This window comes from Aquila chrysaetos, chromosome 13 (assembly GCF_900496995.4).
Source record: "Aquila chrysaetos chrysaetos chromosome 13, bAquChr1.4, whole genome shotgun sequence".
NCBI lineage: Eukaryota > Metazoa > Chordata > Aves > Accipitriformes > Accipitridae > Aquila > Aquila chrysaetos.
In genome coordinates, this window is record NC_044016.1 from 4542958 (window position 1) to 4560731 (window position 17774).

Sequence of the window (17774 nt, forward strand, 5' to 3'; positions counted from 1 at the left end):
TAAATCTGTTTGAGGCAGATGGGAAATGCTGTACCAGGTGGACAAAAAAAACCTAACTCAAATCTCCCCTTTGGGGAACATCAGCTCGGCTGTCTGAAGGATACAAGTTTTACATAAATTAAAAAAATACTCAAGGGTGACTACTGATCAAATATTTCAGAGTCACCTATAAGAAATGGCACCAAGGGCATAATGAATAAGCTTTTTTTGGCCCAACCTGTGAAATTTGAATCCAGGTGAACAGTTCCTTGAAACGTAGGACCAAGCGTATTCCAACTCAGTTAAATCTGACAGAAACAGGATAAAATCAAAGTTTAAGTTCTTTACTGTGAGGGTGGTAAGGCACTGGAACAGGTTGCCCAGAGAGGCTGTGGATGCCCCATCCCTGGAAGTGTTCAAGGCCAGGTCGGATGGGGCTTTGAGCAACCTGGTCTAGTGGAAGGTGTCCCTGCCCATGGCAGGGGGGTTGGAACTAGATGATCTGGGCTGTAATCTTCCCCATTCCTCAGGATCTTTGAATCTTGGGTTTTATTTCAGTGTGGTCAGTAGTTGAGCTTCATCGCATCATCCTGTTTTTTCTGTTCAGTTGTCTCTTTTTGCTTACTTATTTCTTTTCTTGATCCTAGCAGAAGACTGGTTCCCCCCAAAATATCTGGGGCTTATTTACAGAGAGAAATATAGAGCTAGAAATATGAAAACACATCTATAGTTATGTTGGTATAGCCTCCATGAGGACAAACTGTTTTGCTTAAGTCACCTATCCTTAGGTCTTCGTTGCACAGAAATTTTAGCTTTTGGGTGTATTATATCCTCTTCTGTTCAGAGGGAAATAAAAAACATTCTCCTTGAATTGAAGACCTCAGAAAGTTGATTTTGTGCAAATTCTGCAGCTCCCTTCAGTAACAACTCTGAATTCCACCTAAATATTGTCCTTGGCTCATACAGACAGTTCAGGTTTCCATTAGCCAGACTCAGGCAGCTGTCTTCATGTCATTACTTTAGAAAGCCTCATAATCATTTTTTTTCTTTTTATTATAAAGATAGGGATTATTAACCAAGATTGAACGTTAATCTCCTCTGTACTCAATCCCCCATGCGGTGACACAATCACAGCATGCCTGTACGTACAGATCCCATTTCATAACTTGTAATGTTTTGCCTCTGATGGAACTGATTTCTCTCTCTACCTAGCTAAAATAATTACAGCTGAACCTGCTTGAGACCAAGGTACTTAGGGAACGGAGAAGTTTCAGGTCACTAACGTTATTACACTCAGGTTCCCATTAAATTCTCTGTTACAAATGATGCATTGTTAGCTCACTTCACAAAGGAATACTTACTATTTGGGATAAAAGACATACTTAGGTGGAATGAGATTATTTGGAGAAATATAAGCATGTTAACCAAACTCAGTTACAGCGACAGAATTGCCATGCAGGAAGTTACTTAATAGCTAGTAATAAAGGTTGAGATTCAAAGTGTTATTAAAGGCAATCATGCAGAATATATACACGTACAAAATCTGTCACAGGTACTCTGCACACACTGTCACCAAAACCCCCCTCTTCAGACGAAGAGAACAGCCATCAGCAGAATAACTGTTTCAGAAGGAGGACAGTAGCAGACATAGTTAATGCTACAGAGCAGAAGAGGAGCGATACGGGCATTAAAGTCTCACTCTTTTTTTAACACAGTAATGTGGAACCACGTCAGAGCAACACAGGCTAGGCTTGTTGGATGGATATAAGAAGAAAGAATAAAGAGATTTGGGTATAGATGCGACCAATTAATATATATGTGGTAATGTGTAGGGAGACATGTGTCTAGCTTGTACGGAGGGTCCCTGTTTCTTCATAGCAGAATGGGAAGAAAGTTCAGGAATAACAGGAGACAAACAGGCCTCTCGGTACAAAATGTTGCCAAGAACGCTCCTTTTCTTTTTCTTCCTTGATGGGAAACCTGATGCCCAGAAAGGAATGTGAGGAAGAGACAGTGGCAATGCAAAAAGAAATTATTAGACAATAAGAGTGCTTAGCCACAGCTCACAGAAATACAATAAAGTGGTATGACTATGAGACAACTTCTTTTTACTGCAGCAATGAGTGAGAGGTTCCCCAGCTGCTTTGCCTGCCATTGAGATGATCTCAATGAGCTGCTGAAGGATCCAGACAGAACAAAGGACCTCAACCCCCAAGGACTGAAAGGGAATCCCACTTTGATAGGTAGACAAAAAACTGATGAGCACCAGTGTAGTTCACAAAAATCCAGCAAGCCAGCAAGACCGGAATAGGTAAAGAAACCAGTTTAAAGAAAGAAAGTACAATCATCTTGGTGTGAATTTTGACTTGTTGCAACAGAATATCACCTTCTGGGGTAACTTAAGTCTGTAGACTTGCTTTCTTCCTCAGGAAGGTCACATCCATACCTAGCCTTCCAGGTAAGTCACATTTTTCTCTTCCAACATAATAAAATTCCTCAGTCCATGTTCAGGAGAAGGTCATCAGCAAGAAAATAATTTTGAAGCTCTCTGAGCACAATGGGACAAAAAGAAAATAGTTTTTTACTTTCTGAATGTGCTGCCCTATTAAAAGGACACAGAGCCTAATCTTGCTATCAGTGACAAGGCAAATGGTGCTGCTACTTACGACTGAAAATTTAGTTTCTAGGGACCTCAAATAAACTTCTCCTCTCACTCCTCCTTCCCCCATCTGGCCACTACTACTTAAGACTGGGTACAAATTTAGACTTTGCAATGCCAAAAAAATAAACTTGAGAAGAAAGGAAGCCAAGGAAACCTTTCTAACCAGTAGACACATTTACATTCCTTTTATATTTCTATACAATCTTCTATCAGAAGACTGTACTGAGGTTGGACAGGTTGCTATTAATACTTGCCATTTCTGCTTGGTTCCTCTCACAGAAGTTACAGTGAAATCTTTAAAGAAAAGGACAGGTTTAGTAGAGAATATAGGCCTTAAAAGACCAGAGCTAGTCTGGTCTGGGCTGGCTCATGTGGAGTCCACTTCCAGGCAACTCCAGCCAGGTGACAGACAGACCCACAGAACATTTAGTCTACGTGCCACTCCACATGGCTGGCCTCAGCTTCGCCGAGGGAGCAGAAATGAAGAGAATTAGAAATTGTTTCTTAAAGCATTATTTTTCCAGCCAGGCTTCAGCCTATTAGAGCTGATCCTTCTCCACCTTTTACACTGTGTAGCAAAATGGTTGCTAGGGAGGTTGGTGATAATAAGCATCAGCCTACAGTAAGCTCCAACAAATCACTTTGTACATGTGCTTGTATTTTATCTATGTGATATACCTTAACCATACTGTTAAACTAACAGAATGTCTAATTATTAGCTACACAAATCACTCATCTTCAATTACACCAGGCTTCTGTTTGCTCTCGCTGTCACATTCCCATGACTATATCATTATTAAAATTTAAACTCACATTTACTTACTAACTAAAAGCAAATGTACAAAAAAAGCAAGCCCAATCTACCAACGACAACAGAGCTTTCAAGACTCTGTTTCCTACTTGCATTTCTGTGAAGTTAAAAAAGAACAATCCTCAACAGGCTCATTGCTTATCATTGGAAAACAAACAGTAATTTTCCATCAAATAAACCAATTTTACAATAATGCAGTTCTCTACACTACTCTCAACCCAAATATTTTAGCACTACATTAATGTGTAAATTCCAGTAAGTAAAAATGACCAGTTCTCTAGCTTTCACTAATCTGTGCAGATTATCTGATTTGCAGATAATGTGTCCTTCAGGGAGGGGTACGTAGCTCCATGGGGGCCAAATGAAGCACAACAAGGATTGTCAGTGTACTCAAGAGGCAAGTTAAAATACAGCACCTCTGGAGACTTTGCCTTTTGCCTCTGGTAGGCACAATCTGTTCATCCAACGGTTCACGGAGCTCTTGCCCACAACTGGATTCGTTAACTGTAGCTGCTTTGATGGGATACCCTTCACCAGGCCCTTTGCCCTTCCTCCCCGATGCACAGAAGATACTGAGCATTTGGAATTGCGTTACAGCTCTGTTAACCCACGCACCATGTGAGACGACTCTCAAGACTGTTTTGCCCGCACCTTCCAGAACAAGGAAGGACAGCTAACTTCGGGAAGACGTAAAAAGCCCGAACTTCAGCCTCTTTTAAGTCCACACAGAAAAGGTAAGACCTCACACAGGGTGACACTGCAACTGGATGCTTTCCTAAGGATCAAATGGGAGGAAAGAAGGCAATCCTCTCCTCATGCTCTTGGAAATTAAGCGTGTGTCCAGGGTTGCCCAGGCTAACACAGTGCTAGAAATCTAACATCCCTCAGTCCCAATTTAGCTTCCTTGCCATACTCCTCCCTACTTTCCGTTCCTGCCAAATCACCTGAAATGTTCTAGCTGTGGTTTTATGTCAAAGTATAATTTCCCCCAACAGCCTAACGGATATCAAACATTTAAGAAATGTCTGTTTCTAAAGATAGAGCTGACCTAATTCTTGGAAGTCTTCCTAATGATTCTTTGAAGTGCTATAAGCCAAACATGGAAATTATGGCTAAGCAGCTTTTGAACAAGCATGCTTTTGAGCAGTTTTAGAGCATATTATCTTGTTATTAATAACACTTTCCATTCAGCTTCCCAATCACAATGGAACATGCTTTGATTTTGTGTGGAACTGGTACACTGGTGTGCTTTATCCAAGAGCTTTACTTTTGTGAGGTGATTTAAAGTTTCAGCTCCTCCTGTAGGAATATCTGCAATATCATGCTTCTTCTAACACAGACCCTCACAGCTACTGACACAGGAATCAATTAGAAAAAGACAGACACAGCAAGCTTTCAGCAGCACCAGCATTGTGTTCACATCAATTAAATACTTCTTACAGTTCAATAAAACCGTCATTTATGTCCAAAGTATATATACTACAGACTCCCCAGTACGATTTCAGTGTACACTTCCATAGAGTTCCTTCCTAATTTGTACATCAGTCCAGATTCCTAAGAAACAGGTTTTGCAATGGTGAGAAAGAAGCTTGCAGTATTTCCATGTCTCACAGTAGATTTCTTCCTTCCCAGGAAGGACTGGTTTCAACTAAATCAATCTTAGAAAAAAATTCATTAAAACAGTGCACTTTCTGTGAATAAATAAGAACAAAAACTTTTCAACAGACACCAAAACTTAAAAGTTTTCCTTGCTTATGTCTTAACCTCCAACAAACTTCCTTCCCTCAGTGAACCCCGCTGTCTTTCTCTGTAAGTAATGGGGAAGTAAGAGTGTCAGGACCTTATACATAATATTGTCAACACCGTGTTATCAGTTGAATCTGTAATTCCACATGAACCACTGCTAGCCTGGCTCCTAAGATCAAAGTATTCTCTGCCTGACTGTGCAACCAGAGAGAATTTAAAGTAAGGCAATAGTATAAGAGTATAGAATAATTCAGGTACAAAACATTCCCCTGGCAACATTAGAAAATAAATCACATAAATAATAATGGCAAAATATACCATTCTTCAAAGGAAACACAGCTGAAGGGAATGAAGCAACCAGGCATTTTTACAAATGGTGCTTCAGCAGTGACTGAACAATAAGCCTAATGCTGATATTTTTTAAATCTTTGACGCACACATATTAATTATACATTCAGGACCAAAGCGTTGGCAGTGTCCTTGTTGTGTTTGCAGCCTATGTGCATCCCCAAGAGCCAGCAAGATAAAAGACATATTCATACAATGTTTGTTCAAACTTCTTATGAGGCAAACTATCCCTTAATGAAATCCATTATTTCTGGGGCACAGATTTCCAAAAAGACAAAGGACACCAGTGTTCATGATACAGACTGTAGATGCATCTTACAGCCTAAGGGCCAGGGCATCAGGAGGTAAAGTATGTCTGTCTTCTCTATAAACAGCATAAGCCAGAGCACACACAAAAAGTAAACAATGAACAAGAGTATTCCCTGAAAGCTGACTTGTAAGAAACAGCTAAAACAACACTCTAAATAAGCATATGCCTCTAGATTAAGCATATGCTACCAGATAAACCTTTTACGCTTAAAGCCAGAATACAGTCATAACAGAGAGCCCTTTATTAAGCTGAGCCTCCTGCTACAGCTAACACAAAGGTGTTCACATGCACCCTTGTCTGATTTTGCAGCAGGTTCTTCTCCCATCACTTTCATCCTCAGATCTAGACACATTGAACACTTGGGACTTTGATACCCAGAAAAAAAAAACCAACTATGGAGCTCACATCCAACTCTAGCAAACAACGTAAGAGGATCAAACATGCTACGTAAAACAGTATGTGAGGAGAATGATAATTTCCAGTCAATGAAATGGAGACACAGAAGTTTAAGCACCTTGCTGTAGACTACCCATTGACCCAGTCTGTGAGCCAAGACCACCACTCAGGAGTTCTAAAATTGGGTGCTTTGCTCCAACTACTCAGTTATTCTCATTCCCCACCTCTAACAGAAGATACCTCCTGGGGACAAAGCGCTTCCTTTCCCTGACAGAACAACTTCCAGGAGCAATGCTGGCCATTTTCATTGCCAGGTAGCTAGCAGTGAAATGACTGATCACCATGAAGGAGAATGATGAGGAGACTCATACCTATCCAGTATATCTGGGAGAGGTAACATCAACCACTGCCATATTCCCAAACCTTCGCTGTTATCTGAATGCCAGAATGTCCGGCTCTGTTCTTTTCCTGTCTTGTTCTCGACCAGCACCAGGGATATATTTCCCAGCAAGACACCATGGATGAGCCATGACATTCGTAGCTAGAAGAAAGAGAACATGCAAGATTAAACATCACAAACATTATCCAAAAGTTAACAAAATTCCCAGCTCTTCTTTCATTTCTTTGTTCCCTAATCACTAAAAAGTCAATTCTCCCTCCCCTGTGCTCATGTAATCCCTTTAGAAAAACTCCACAGATGTGGAAGCCTGTAATACTTAGCATATGCTATTTAATATTGGAACTACTGGCCTTTCTTTTTGGTAAAGTTGAGTCCAAAACATCTCTGTTTTAGCTTTCACATTATGTGTCTGTAATTTTAAAGGGATAAGCTAATACCTCTATTATCTGCAGTACAAAGATCCCACTCCCCTAAGATGCCACCTGTGTGATTCAGGTTAAGACTAACAACTTTTTCAGCAATAAACTTTTATATTCTGGCAGCAGCAAAACCACAGGGAGAATAGCTGCAATAAGCAGGCATCACTAGTAATCACACCCTCATCCCCCAAATACTCTTTGCAAAAATCAGTTTTTCCTTACCTCTTTCAAAGTTTCTACAGATTTTCCAATTCAAGTTCAGTAATAATTAGGTTTTTTATTAATTAGAATATGTTAGGGAACTGGTTTTCTAACATTTCTGTTATGTTTCATGTAATTGAGTCCATTTCTACGCATTTACCCCGTATATAAAATTATTTCATATAGTTTTCTCATTTTATGACTTTCTCTCCCACATTGTATAAAAAGAAAAACAATCCCTTCCATATCAGGCTAGTGTCAGAACACATATTATATGAATATAGCCATCTAATTTTCTTGTGAAGAAGAAGAGGAGCTAATTCTTTGTTGATAAAGAGCGTAAGTAAAATACACATATATATCACATGTAGGAGCTGGATCTCATGTCAATAAACAGTAGAGGTGAGAATGCTGAAGGAACGAGGTTATTAAAGCGACATTAATGACAGATTTTTTGGACACAAGAAAGTGTTCAGCACAGTATCTAGCATCCATGCATGTTAAAAAATAGCCCTCTGGTTTTTAACACTTCAAAGCCAACACCTAAGTCAGGAGGCTAGGAATTAAATTTGTATTTTACAGAGGAATACCTGATAACATTACTTACTTTCTTGCTTTGATAGCACAGAATATTCATATCCATTTCTCAGCATAAAATGCAACTGCTAGATTTTGCTTGCTGTTCCTATCTCACAGTGTAAGTCTGTCCGTAGCAGCCAAGTCAGATTTAGGGGTCAAAAGGTCGGAAATGTTACTATTATTCCTAACTTATGCTCACAGTTTCGGGGTGGATGGAACAAAATTCTGGATACCCATAATATTAAATATCAGTACTGAATTTAGGTAAACGGTGCAGTTCACCCGCCTGTCTCCAAATTTACAAAGACAGCAGTGATTTTGACTACACTGCAAAACTATGACAGAGACCGAAAAATCTAGATGTGGTTCTTCTCTCTCTCCTGTCCAAAAATCACTGCACTTGCCTGGAATCACTCCTGGGTCTGTTGTACTGCTAGCATGTATGACACAAGCATTGATAAGACTTACTAACTGATATGCAGGTATGGGTCTGTGAATCCATTTTGTTATATTATTTTGACCAGACATTCAAGATTGATGTGTAAGGTTTTGAGTGGTTCAGCAAACCACCACAGGGGCCTTCTAGACCACAGCACTTCTGGGGACAAGCCACTGCTCAAGTCCGACTACCAGCTCACTCTCACCCCAAATTTGGGAAAGGACTTGTGGAGTCCCATGTCCGTTTCCATAATGTCAGACAGTGGCAACCATAGGATGAACTGTGAGGATTTTCACCTTGCAGACACCAGAGAGAAAAAGCAGAGTCAAGCAGGATTGTCAGGAACTGCTTCAGATACAACATGAAGTGATAGCCAGGGAGGCAGCTGAGGAGAGCTGAGTTCATACCCACAAGTTCATCAGAACCAACACTGGTGGAGGGGGTTATTGACAAATGTTTATGGAGTAGGAGGCTGATGCCTTCAAACTTGGTATCTGCATGGTTACTCCTAACTCTTAGTGCATACGCGTCTTAATGGCAGATGACAACCAAGATGTAAGAACTTGCTGGGCATTTTCTATTTTCAAGTACCTACGAAATGAGGCTATTAAAATTACAGTGAAAATTGTTCTCCCTTAAATATAATTGGAATAGCTTTCAGACCCACTTAAGTAATTTCCCTTGAGAAAACTGATCAGGACTAAACATTTTTTTTTTTTTTTTTCCCCCAAATAACTTTGGAATGCTAGTGGACATTTAAAGCACTCAACCTATAGCAGGGAAAGCAACTCCTTTTACTGAGAGTCCACATGTGAAGTGCTTTTAGGGACTCTAATGCCAACTCTACTGTAACACACTACATGAAATTTCTAATACAGGCAAGTTGGAGCAACTTCACTGTGCCATTTTGACAGTTCAAAATTTGAGAGGTAAAGCCCTGGAGCTCCTACTATGCAGGAGCTTTCAGATATCTGTCTCTTCTGGAGACCTGCCAGACAGTAACAGGCAACATCTACATGGTCAGAAGTGAGAAAAGAGTGAGCCTTTGATAGTTATTAGCGTAACACTAGAGCAAAAGCTGAAGCAATTGACGAATTGGAATGGATGCCTTTGCACACATGTCAGCTGTTTGAAGGAAAGAGGTAGTTGGCATTAGATGTGGGAGATCAGTTTGTTGGCAAAGTGCAATATGCAGACTCTAATGAACTGGCTCTGAGTGAATCGACTGGCACTGTGTCCAAATGGGCATTTTTGGCTGTGATTTCCATGGTTTCTAAGCTTCACAGCAGGGCAGTCCAGGTCTTTTCACACCTGCTGAAGTGAACCAGAGCAGATGATGAGCTGGATACCATAGTAAAGACTTCCGAATGGGGCTGGCATTCATTCTACAGAATACGGCATCAATGATGGCAGATGGTACTACATACACGATGCGTCCTGTAAGTAGTACAGTGGCACATTTGGAAAAATCTGAATCTGGGCTGTTGGTGGCATACCTCTAACATTATGTATCAAACATCTCCCTCTGTGTTAAACCAGCAGCACAATATTCAGAAGCTAGAAACATCACTGAGAAATTAATTAAGCATTGCAGGTAGACATTGGCTCAATGGCACCTTGCTTTCCAGCTTTAGAACCCACCATAGCTGGTGATTAGCTGTTCATATGCAAACCCACTGACTCAGTAAATGAAACGCTCTAAACTGATTTGGGGAAAATTAAAGGGAGAGAGAGCCCATGGTAAACACACAGCATATTGAGGCAAAACTTGGGTCAGATGGCCACATGCACTGTACTGCAAACACCATCTGGAAAGATGCCTTCTGAGAATCCCCTTAGCCTCCGGGTTTGTGGAATTTCTGAACCGACAAACAGGAGATTCAATGCATCCAAGCAAGAACAAAAAACTAATCCTTATCAATATAAACAGGGCTTGGCAGGTTTAACAAAGAGGTGAAGAAAAACAAGGAGGGTAGATTTTCTAGCACAAGCTGCATAATTTCAAGACCACCTGAGAAACAAGACTTGCATTTTACTCCTGTATGCACAAAAGAAATAAAATACTGAGAACCTTCTGGGGTGAAGTTTGAGCCTCCTTACACCTGTGAGTCTACTTTCATGGCTAGAAACATTCCAGCATGAACTAGTGCTTAGATGTCTGACTGACTACCAATGACAAACACTCACAGTAGCATAAATAAAGCATTCCTCAGTGGCACTCCAGAGAGTTATTGTTTCTTTTTCCTCCCTTTCTGAGTGGCAATGCCCCTCACTATTAGTATTACGGTCCTACCTGGCAGGAAAAGCTAGTTGTCAGTCTTTAGCACAAGTAACAAAAGAAAGAGGAAAAGATGAACATACTTCAAACCAGGCGTGGAGTAAGGTATTTTTAAGTAGACGGAGATGAGCCTACAGGCATCCTGCTCCCAAGGAACTGCACTAGCTGCATCCCACCGGTGGCTATCTTGTTACCCACACCCCAACTCTGCACCACAGGCTTACATTTTGTAAGACAGCACATCACTTAGTAGTTCTCATGCCCCCAATCCTTGCCCCCTACCTACAATACTTGTCAAAGGAATTGCTCAAAATTTTCCTGACCAGGAACTATAGATTCTTGAAATACAGACATTTATTTTTCTGAAAAACATAACTCTTGTTTTGGGTCTTCTTCACTGGATGGGAAACAGTAGAAGTTGTTTTCCGACGTGAATGCACTGACCCAGTAAATGTAAGTCAGGCATTAAAGAAGCTTGGAAAACACCTCATCGTTGAATAGAAACTGAAGCTGCAAGTTGGAATACGGTTTACACAGAATTAGACAATAGCTGCAGACACATTTGCCAAGTCTCAGTAAGTTTTGTACATGAATATGAACTACATTTGAGGCATGAAGTTTATCACATTGGCAATATTGTTTTTCTTACTAGAAATGAGAAATGGTTGCACACAACAGTACAAGCAAAGACATCTATTAGGACTGCTCAGCAATTTAGACTTGGACTCTTATGAGTAAGAAAGATAACCAAAAGGTCTTGTTCCTGTTTTTTGGCCAGATCAACAAGTGTGCATGATCAGTCTCTCTTGTAGTCTGCTGGCACTTCTGCTTTTGCTTAGGACTCAGATGTACAAGCAAAAACCTTATGGAAATGATAAAATGATGATTAACTGATCTGATCATGTAGCTTTAAAATATCTAGGCAGGCAAGAGAAGCTTGTATTTTATATGAACAGATTCTCATGCTATTTATTCTCACATTATTTCTTACTTATGTTTACTTTTATAAAATCAAGGACCTAATAAAAGCACCTTCATTTCAGGAAACAAACAAACATAAAAAAAAAAGACGACAACAAAAGAGAAAGAAAGAGTTCATAATTTTGCTGCCAGTGTACTGTGGAGAGACCAGGCCTTAAAGAATTTTCAGATATTATAGATCCTCCAGTCCAATGACACAGAAGCCAGGTAGCAAAGGAAGCAAGAAAAGATAAAGACAGATAACAGTGAATAAGCTGTACAGATTTTAAAAACACTTTAAAATTAAAAAAAGGATGCTAACAACATTCTGCAAAATAAAGCACATGAAAGGCTGTGCTAGAGGCATATCTGTGTTGCATTTTTCATGCTCATAAATGTTCTGAGTCAATGTTATTACCATGTACCCTTCGAAGTTATTTAAAGCTCAAGGAATAGAGGAGGAATAGAGGAAAAGAGACATGCTCTGCAGGTGTCAGCATAGGGCTCATAATGCACTCAAGGAATGATTTATATTATTGATTTACATGCTTTAAAAAAATACAACACTTTTGCATAGAAAAGAGAACTGAATTAATAACCACAGAGGATGAAAACATCTTTATAAACCTGAATGAGAGGGCAAACTTCAACTATACTGTTTTACATCAACATATTATATTTATTTTCTAGAGAGAATAAGTCTACACTCAAAAAGTAATTTCAGGCTTAAAAGAAGTCTGGCTCAGTTTGGTACTTACATAACATAATGGTGGCTTTCAAGAAATAGCTAGCTGAAATGTCAAAATAGCATCAGAAAAAGATTTTCATTATTTTAAACATGGCCAAAAGCACAAAGCTCTTTTACTATCATGGGAATCTGTTGTCATTGTTTTTCAGCACAACTATACCCTTTAAAATGTTTGACCCAGGATCTAACAGAAAAGTGAAATAATCTGGTTCCAAATCACAATGTAGTCCCACTTGCAAAGAGTCACCTTCTTTTGTGGAGATGCATGCAGTAACATTTAAGGCTAATTTCAAATTCATCACCATCCAGGCAACACCACCCCTGTTGTTATTCTCCTTCTCTATTACAGCCTACAACAAAACTGCTTGCATGGCTTTTACTTCTCAGATATGGCACTAAGGTCTATCACAGATTCCCTTGCGCTGAGCAAAGCACAGCCTTTCTAAAAATCAGTCTCCCGACTGTTCATGTTTCTGCAGTGACTTTCAAAAAGAAGTAACAGTCATAATCCACCGCAAAACGAAATCTCGCAGGATAGATATAACTACTGCTGCCCAGGCAGGTACACACTGTACCAAGCCCTCACAGAATGCAGTAATCCTGGACCTGGTCTTACATCTTTTTATGACAGAAGCCCAAACACTTAGGGAAGACATGGGTGTGACTTTTATGATCTACAGGCACCACAGCATCCATCAAAGCCTGAGGATGCAGACAGCAGGGAGCATCTCTGAAAAATGGAATAAAAAGCAAGTCAACGTACATGACTCTGCACTTGTACAGCAACAACGCTGGGACTGAGGGAGATGGGATTGCCTCGTTGTCCAGATGTGGGGGGCCAGAATTGAGTCTCCAGCTTCCACATGAAGGCGAGCGCTCCCTGGACATCTGCAACACTCTTGTGCCAGCTCTCTGACATCTTTGCAAAGTAGTGAGAAGTAGGTGGCCATTATAGTCTGGAAACTGTGCACACCTAGGGGCTATCAACTGCAGCCAAGCAATTTAGTTTTGCCATCGTGGTGTCTGACATGACAGCACTTCCCTTGGACTTTAATTGCAATGTGGTTTCCCAGATTCCCAGACAGCATTACAGCTACTAATGACATGCATATAGATTTCTTCTTCAAAATGAGGAAACCTAACCACCCCACGATCCTCTTTGCCCTGTTGACCTTGTGCAAGCCAACTGATTCCCACTCAGAGAAGGGGAACCACAGTGTGAAGAGAAGGGGCAAATAATGCTGTGCTTTATTGCTCAAGCTCTATAAATTCTGCCTTTAAATCAGGCCACTGTTTGGATTAATTCTTTGCACTTTACGTGTATTCCTATGCTCAATTACATGTGCTTTGTTTCCAATGAACTTTTACGAGTAGGTTAAAAGATTTTCACTCTTGATTATTGTGTCAGTTTGGTTCCTGAACCATTTCCTGAGCTTTTTGTTGCATCTCCCCTTTCTGGCTACTTCAGGGTAATGGCACATCTCTTCATGGACTACGCATACCACTTCCTGCATCCCCCCAAGATTTAGTAGAAGTGCCACAGTTTTCCTCTTCCATATAAATTGGGTTTTAAACACACAGTTAATAGGGTCAATAGGCAAACAACTCTACCGAATGTGCAACATGAAAAAGATAACAAAGACTGTCTGGACTGCAAACGAGAGATTCTTTGAAGCCAGGATACTCTAGCCAAGATTTAATAAAACAACAAAAAGAAAGAGAAAAACTAACTGAACCAAGAACAAAGGGCAGCATCACAAACTAACCGCTCTGACCTGCCAAAAGCACTGAAGAACAAAGAAAATGAAAATATAAAGCTGCTCAAAACAAACAGGAGCAAAGTGCAATACAAAGCTACACACAAAGTGCAAGGCACATTAAGGGCCAATCCCAAACATGTGGGAAAGTACAGGCTGTGTTTATTATAGTATCTCCTGCGTGCATTTTTACTCTCTTCTCATCTTTTGATGCATGTGGGGCAGTACAGAGTAGGTCAGGCTAATTTTTTCCCTTTCTGAGTTAATGAGGAGCCTCCAGCAGGGCATGGGAAACGCTAGGGGAGCACAGCCTGCAAGCAGCCCAGCATGCTCCTGACGACCGACCTCAAGCTGGAGAGAGCACAAAGATGGAGGGCTGCGCTTGTCCTGCACTTAGCAGCAATACATATGCCAAAGATCATCCAGGGTCTGGAGTCTCCAAGTGCTAGCGTCAGCACTGCTGCAAACAGCTGCCCAGAACCTCAGCAGGGAAGGTGTTTGTGACCAGGCCACCCTGTAAGTCTCCAGGGTGTTAGCAGTTATTTTCTCAGACTGTTCAGTCATCTCTGTTGCCAGTCTATCACAGTGGAAGATTAAACAGCCAGGCTGAGGGAGAAAAAACAAGCCTGAAGCATTAGCAAACTCTTTGTGGCTGGCACCCACTGTGGACTGCTTGACTGTTTCCTTATCAGCACTGAGTCCTGGTTCCATGGACATTCTGGCCAAAAACCAGAATCCTCCAGCCTGGTAAAAAGCACAGCAGCAGGTAATGCTCCTCACGCTGAGGTTGAAGTAATTAATTCCTACAAAGACCTCAGGCTAAAAAGCAGGGTGTCAGCATTTGCTATGGCGGGTGTAATTGTCTAACATGACTGGCTAAAATAAAAGCAAATTAAGGGATAAGGGGAAAAAATAGTAGCTTCAGTAAACAGTGGGTCTAGTAGTGCCCCAGAGCTTCCATGTAGCAGTAAGAGAAGAGAGGGGAGCCAAGATCAGCAAACTGGGGACGTCTGCTGGCCTCCTTGTTGCTCTCAGGGCTTGCAGCATATGGCCTTTGATAAAGTCCCGTGCACAGGGCAGGGGTAAGCTCCACTCACCCAAGAAAGGTGAGCAATCTGAGTAGGTAGGGCAGCACACTCAGTCTCATCCCCAGGAGTTCAGCCGAGCTGGGCGTGTTGATATGGGGGTAGACACGGCATACAAGGAGGAGGAGGGATGTCAAATGACAGGCTTAAGGACAGCCTCCATCATTAATATATATTGGTGCAGGATGTGAATCTGAGTTGAATCTTTCTGGGGTACTGGAACTAGCTGTCAGAAGAAGCCACTATGTAAGTGAACACGCAAGGAGAGCAAGCAGGTATCTAAAGCATCACATGAGCTGGATCAAATACAAGAGGGAGGGCAGGTTTATGGCTCGTTCTGACTGTGGAAGAATAAATGGGTCTAATTTGCAGACACTTGCTGAGATCCATTTGCCACATGAATCATGACTGAATTTTGTCAGTGGGATTTCAGTTGCCAGAGAATCTGTCCTGGTTGTGACATGCCAGGTGGAGCTGTCAGCAGTGACAGGTAGAAGAAAACTCATCTTTTAGTGCCTGAACTTGAGCCAGTTCAATTGAGAAGTGATTGAGGGTGAATAAATACAGGACAGCATTATGGTATTTTGACAACCTCTTTTCTGACTATAATTTCACTATAAGGAAGTTTGTTGGCACCTATTGGAGGAATAAGTGCGTAGGGGGGAATATCTCTTTTCTCCTCTTGTGTTGTGCTGAAAAGTGGAATTAAATTATTCTGCTCACAGACAGATTGTTCCAGTAAAATAGAATTTGAAGCCACCAGGGGCTCATTGAGAAGAGAAGCTTTTACACTATATGAAAAGGCAAGAGACAAAACCCTTGCCAAACTCCTTCACTCTTTATTACCGACAGCTGCAATGCTGGATGCGTCCGGATGCCTTTTAAGTGCCAAGGGGAGTGACGGAGGTGGGATGGCATGTGAGCAGATGAAATACATGGCAGCTTCTCCCCCGACGGCAAGTTTAATTATTTGCACTGTTGTATATACAAGAAAAAATATACACATATTGGGAAATCATTCACTCTGATTCCTGTGTCAGGTGGATTATGAAAAACACTCACTCTTGATGGTCCATGGCAGAACAAGGTCTTAAAATATTCAGAACCTGCATATACCTTTGTCACAGAAGGGAGGAAAACCAAGGTAGAATCTATTTCCTAAAGAAGGAGGACATGAATGTATCAAGAAAGCAAAAACAGGTGCACTTTCCTATATGAACTGAGATATCCAACAGAAGTGAACCAAATCAAACTTTAAACCAAAGAAAAAACATCTTCTATGTACTTTCATTCCAGAGGACTTCCTAACACATCCCTTCTTGTCCTTTCTGCATTTTAAGATCACTGGAACAGGGAGAATCTGATTCTTTTGTCTGTTCAGTGCTCAACCAACAAACTGTACTTTTTTAGGATCAATTTTCACAAATCCCTCTGCTCTCGGATCCAGGAGCTTATATGACATTTCAGGGTGACCATTCAAGATGTGAAATGCTCTAAGTCACTAGCCATGGTTCAAAGTCATAAGTCATAAATAAATTCTATCGGTGGTTAATATAATCTGTGAAGCTACAGACTATAGTAAAAAGATGCAGACAGGTCATCTTCCTGTAAGCTGCACTTTAAGTACAACTGACTCAGAAATGACAACTATGTGTAGGGTTGCCTGGCAAGCCTTGATATACTTGCTTAAGTTGATGTCTTATGACTGTCAATAGCTTTTCTGCTTGAATATGAACCTGTTTCCATTCTACATGAATTTATCTCTGCTGTTGCTTACTTCAGCACTCCTGTGAACAAGGCCTACATGAGGATTTGTAGGTTTGAAGCGCAGCATGATGAAGACCTGCTAGCTCAAATCCCAGCTGTGCTAGAGAAAGCATGCACTGTATTTTCTGAGCAGCACAGGGGCAGTCCAGAAGCCTATTCTTTCTTGGATCTTGCAAATACAATGTTCGTTCATGCAGTAAGCTTCTTCCTCTTTGTAATGCTGGCTGCCCTACCCTTACAGCATATACACCTAATTATGAGGATTGTAATACATCATGTGAGGCCATACAACGAGGACAGGATATGCCAAAGCTTTTCAGAGCACATTTTGTGGCATTTCAAGCAGATAACCATATCTTTTCCCTGCACACAGGGGCATTAAGTAAGTATATTTTATAGATAAGCCATCAGAGAAAGCGGCTGCTGTGCTACTGACCTAGTGCCTATATTTGAAAACCAGAGTCAGACGGACAAAAAAAGCTCTGTAAATTGCAAAAGAAAAGAAAACATTACAACTTGCCTCACAGGGGGAGTTCCTCAAAGGAGCTGGAAATGCAGTGCTGGTCATGACAGTGTTTGCTACTGCTGATGCTTTGCTGGTGTTAAGGAGGAGTGCACAACCTGGATAAAAGAGCAGGAAGAAGGTCAAACAGCAGCACTCACCTTCTGGTTTCAGGGTTTGTGAAACCTCCCCAGAACTTATGTTAGTTGGCTCCTACTACAGCAGCATGCCGGCGAGCAGAAGGCTTTTTCAATTTATTAGGGATGCAGCTTCACCTACCCAAGAAACATACTCAGGAAACACATTTAAGGAGTCTGTCCACCTTCCCCCTACAGCTATCTTCTGTTGCTCCATGACTTCAGATTCATCCTCCTTGCAAGGCTGAAT

At 41.0% G+C, this 17774-nt stretch overlaps 1 protein-coding gene across 1 annotated transcript in view; it reads right to left on the bottom strand.

The window, feature by feature from the left end:
* Positions 1-17774, bottom strand: part of ALK (ALK receptor tyrosine kinase) — a 320524-nt gene that overhangs the window by 53797 nt on the left and 248953 nt on the right. Inside the window, exons 8-9 of the mRNA XM_030035063.2 lie at positions 17406-17506; positions 6624-6793 (exon numbers count right to left, since the gene is read on the bottom strand). Of these exons, the coding sequence (XP_029890923.1) occupies positions 6624-6793; positions 17406-17506 (271 nt within the window). The remainder of the gene's footprint in view (positions 1-6623; positions 6794-17405; positions 17507-17774) is intronic.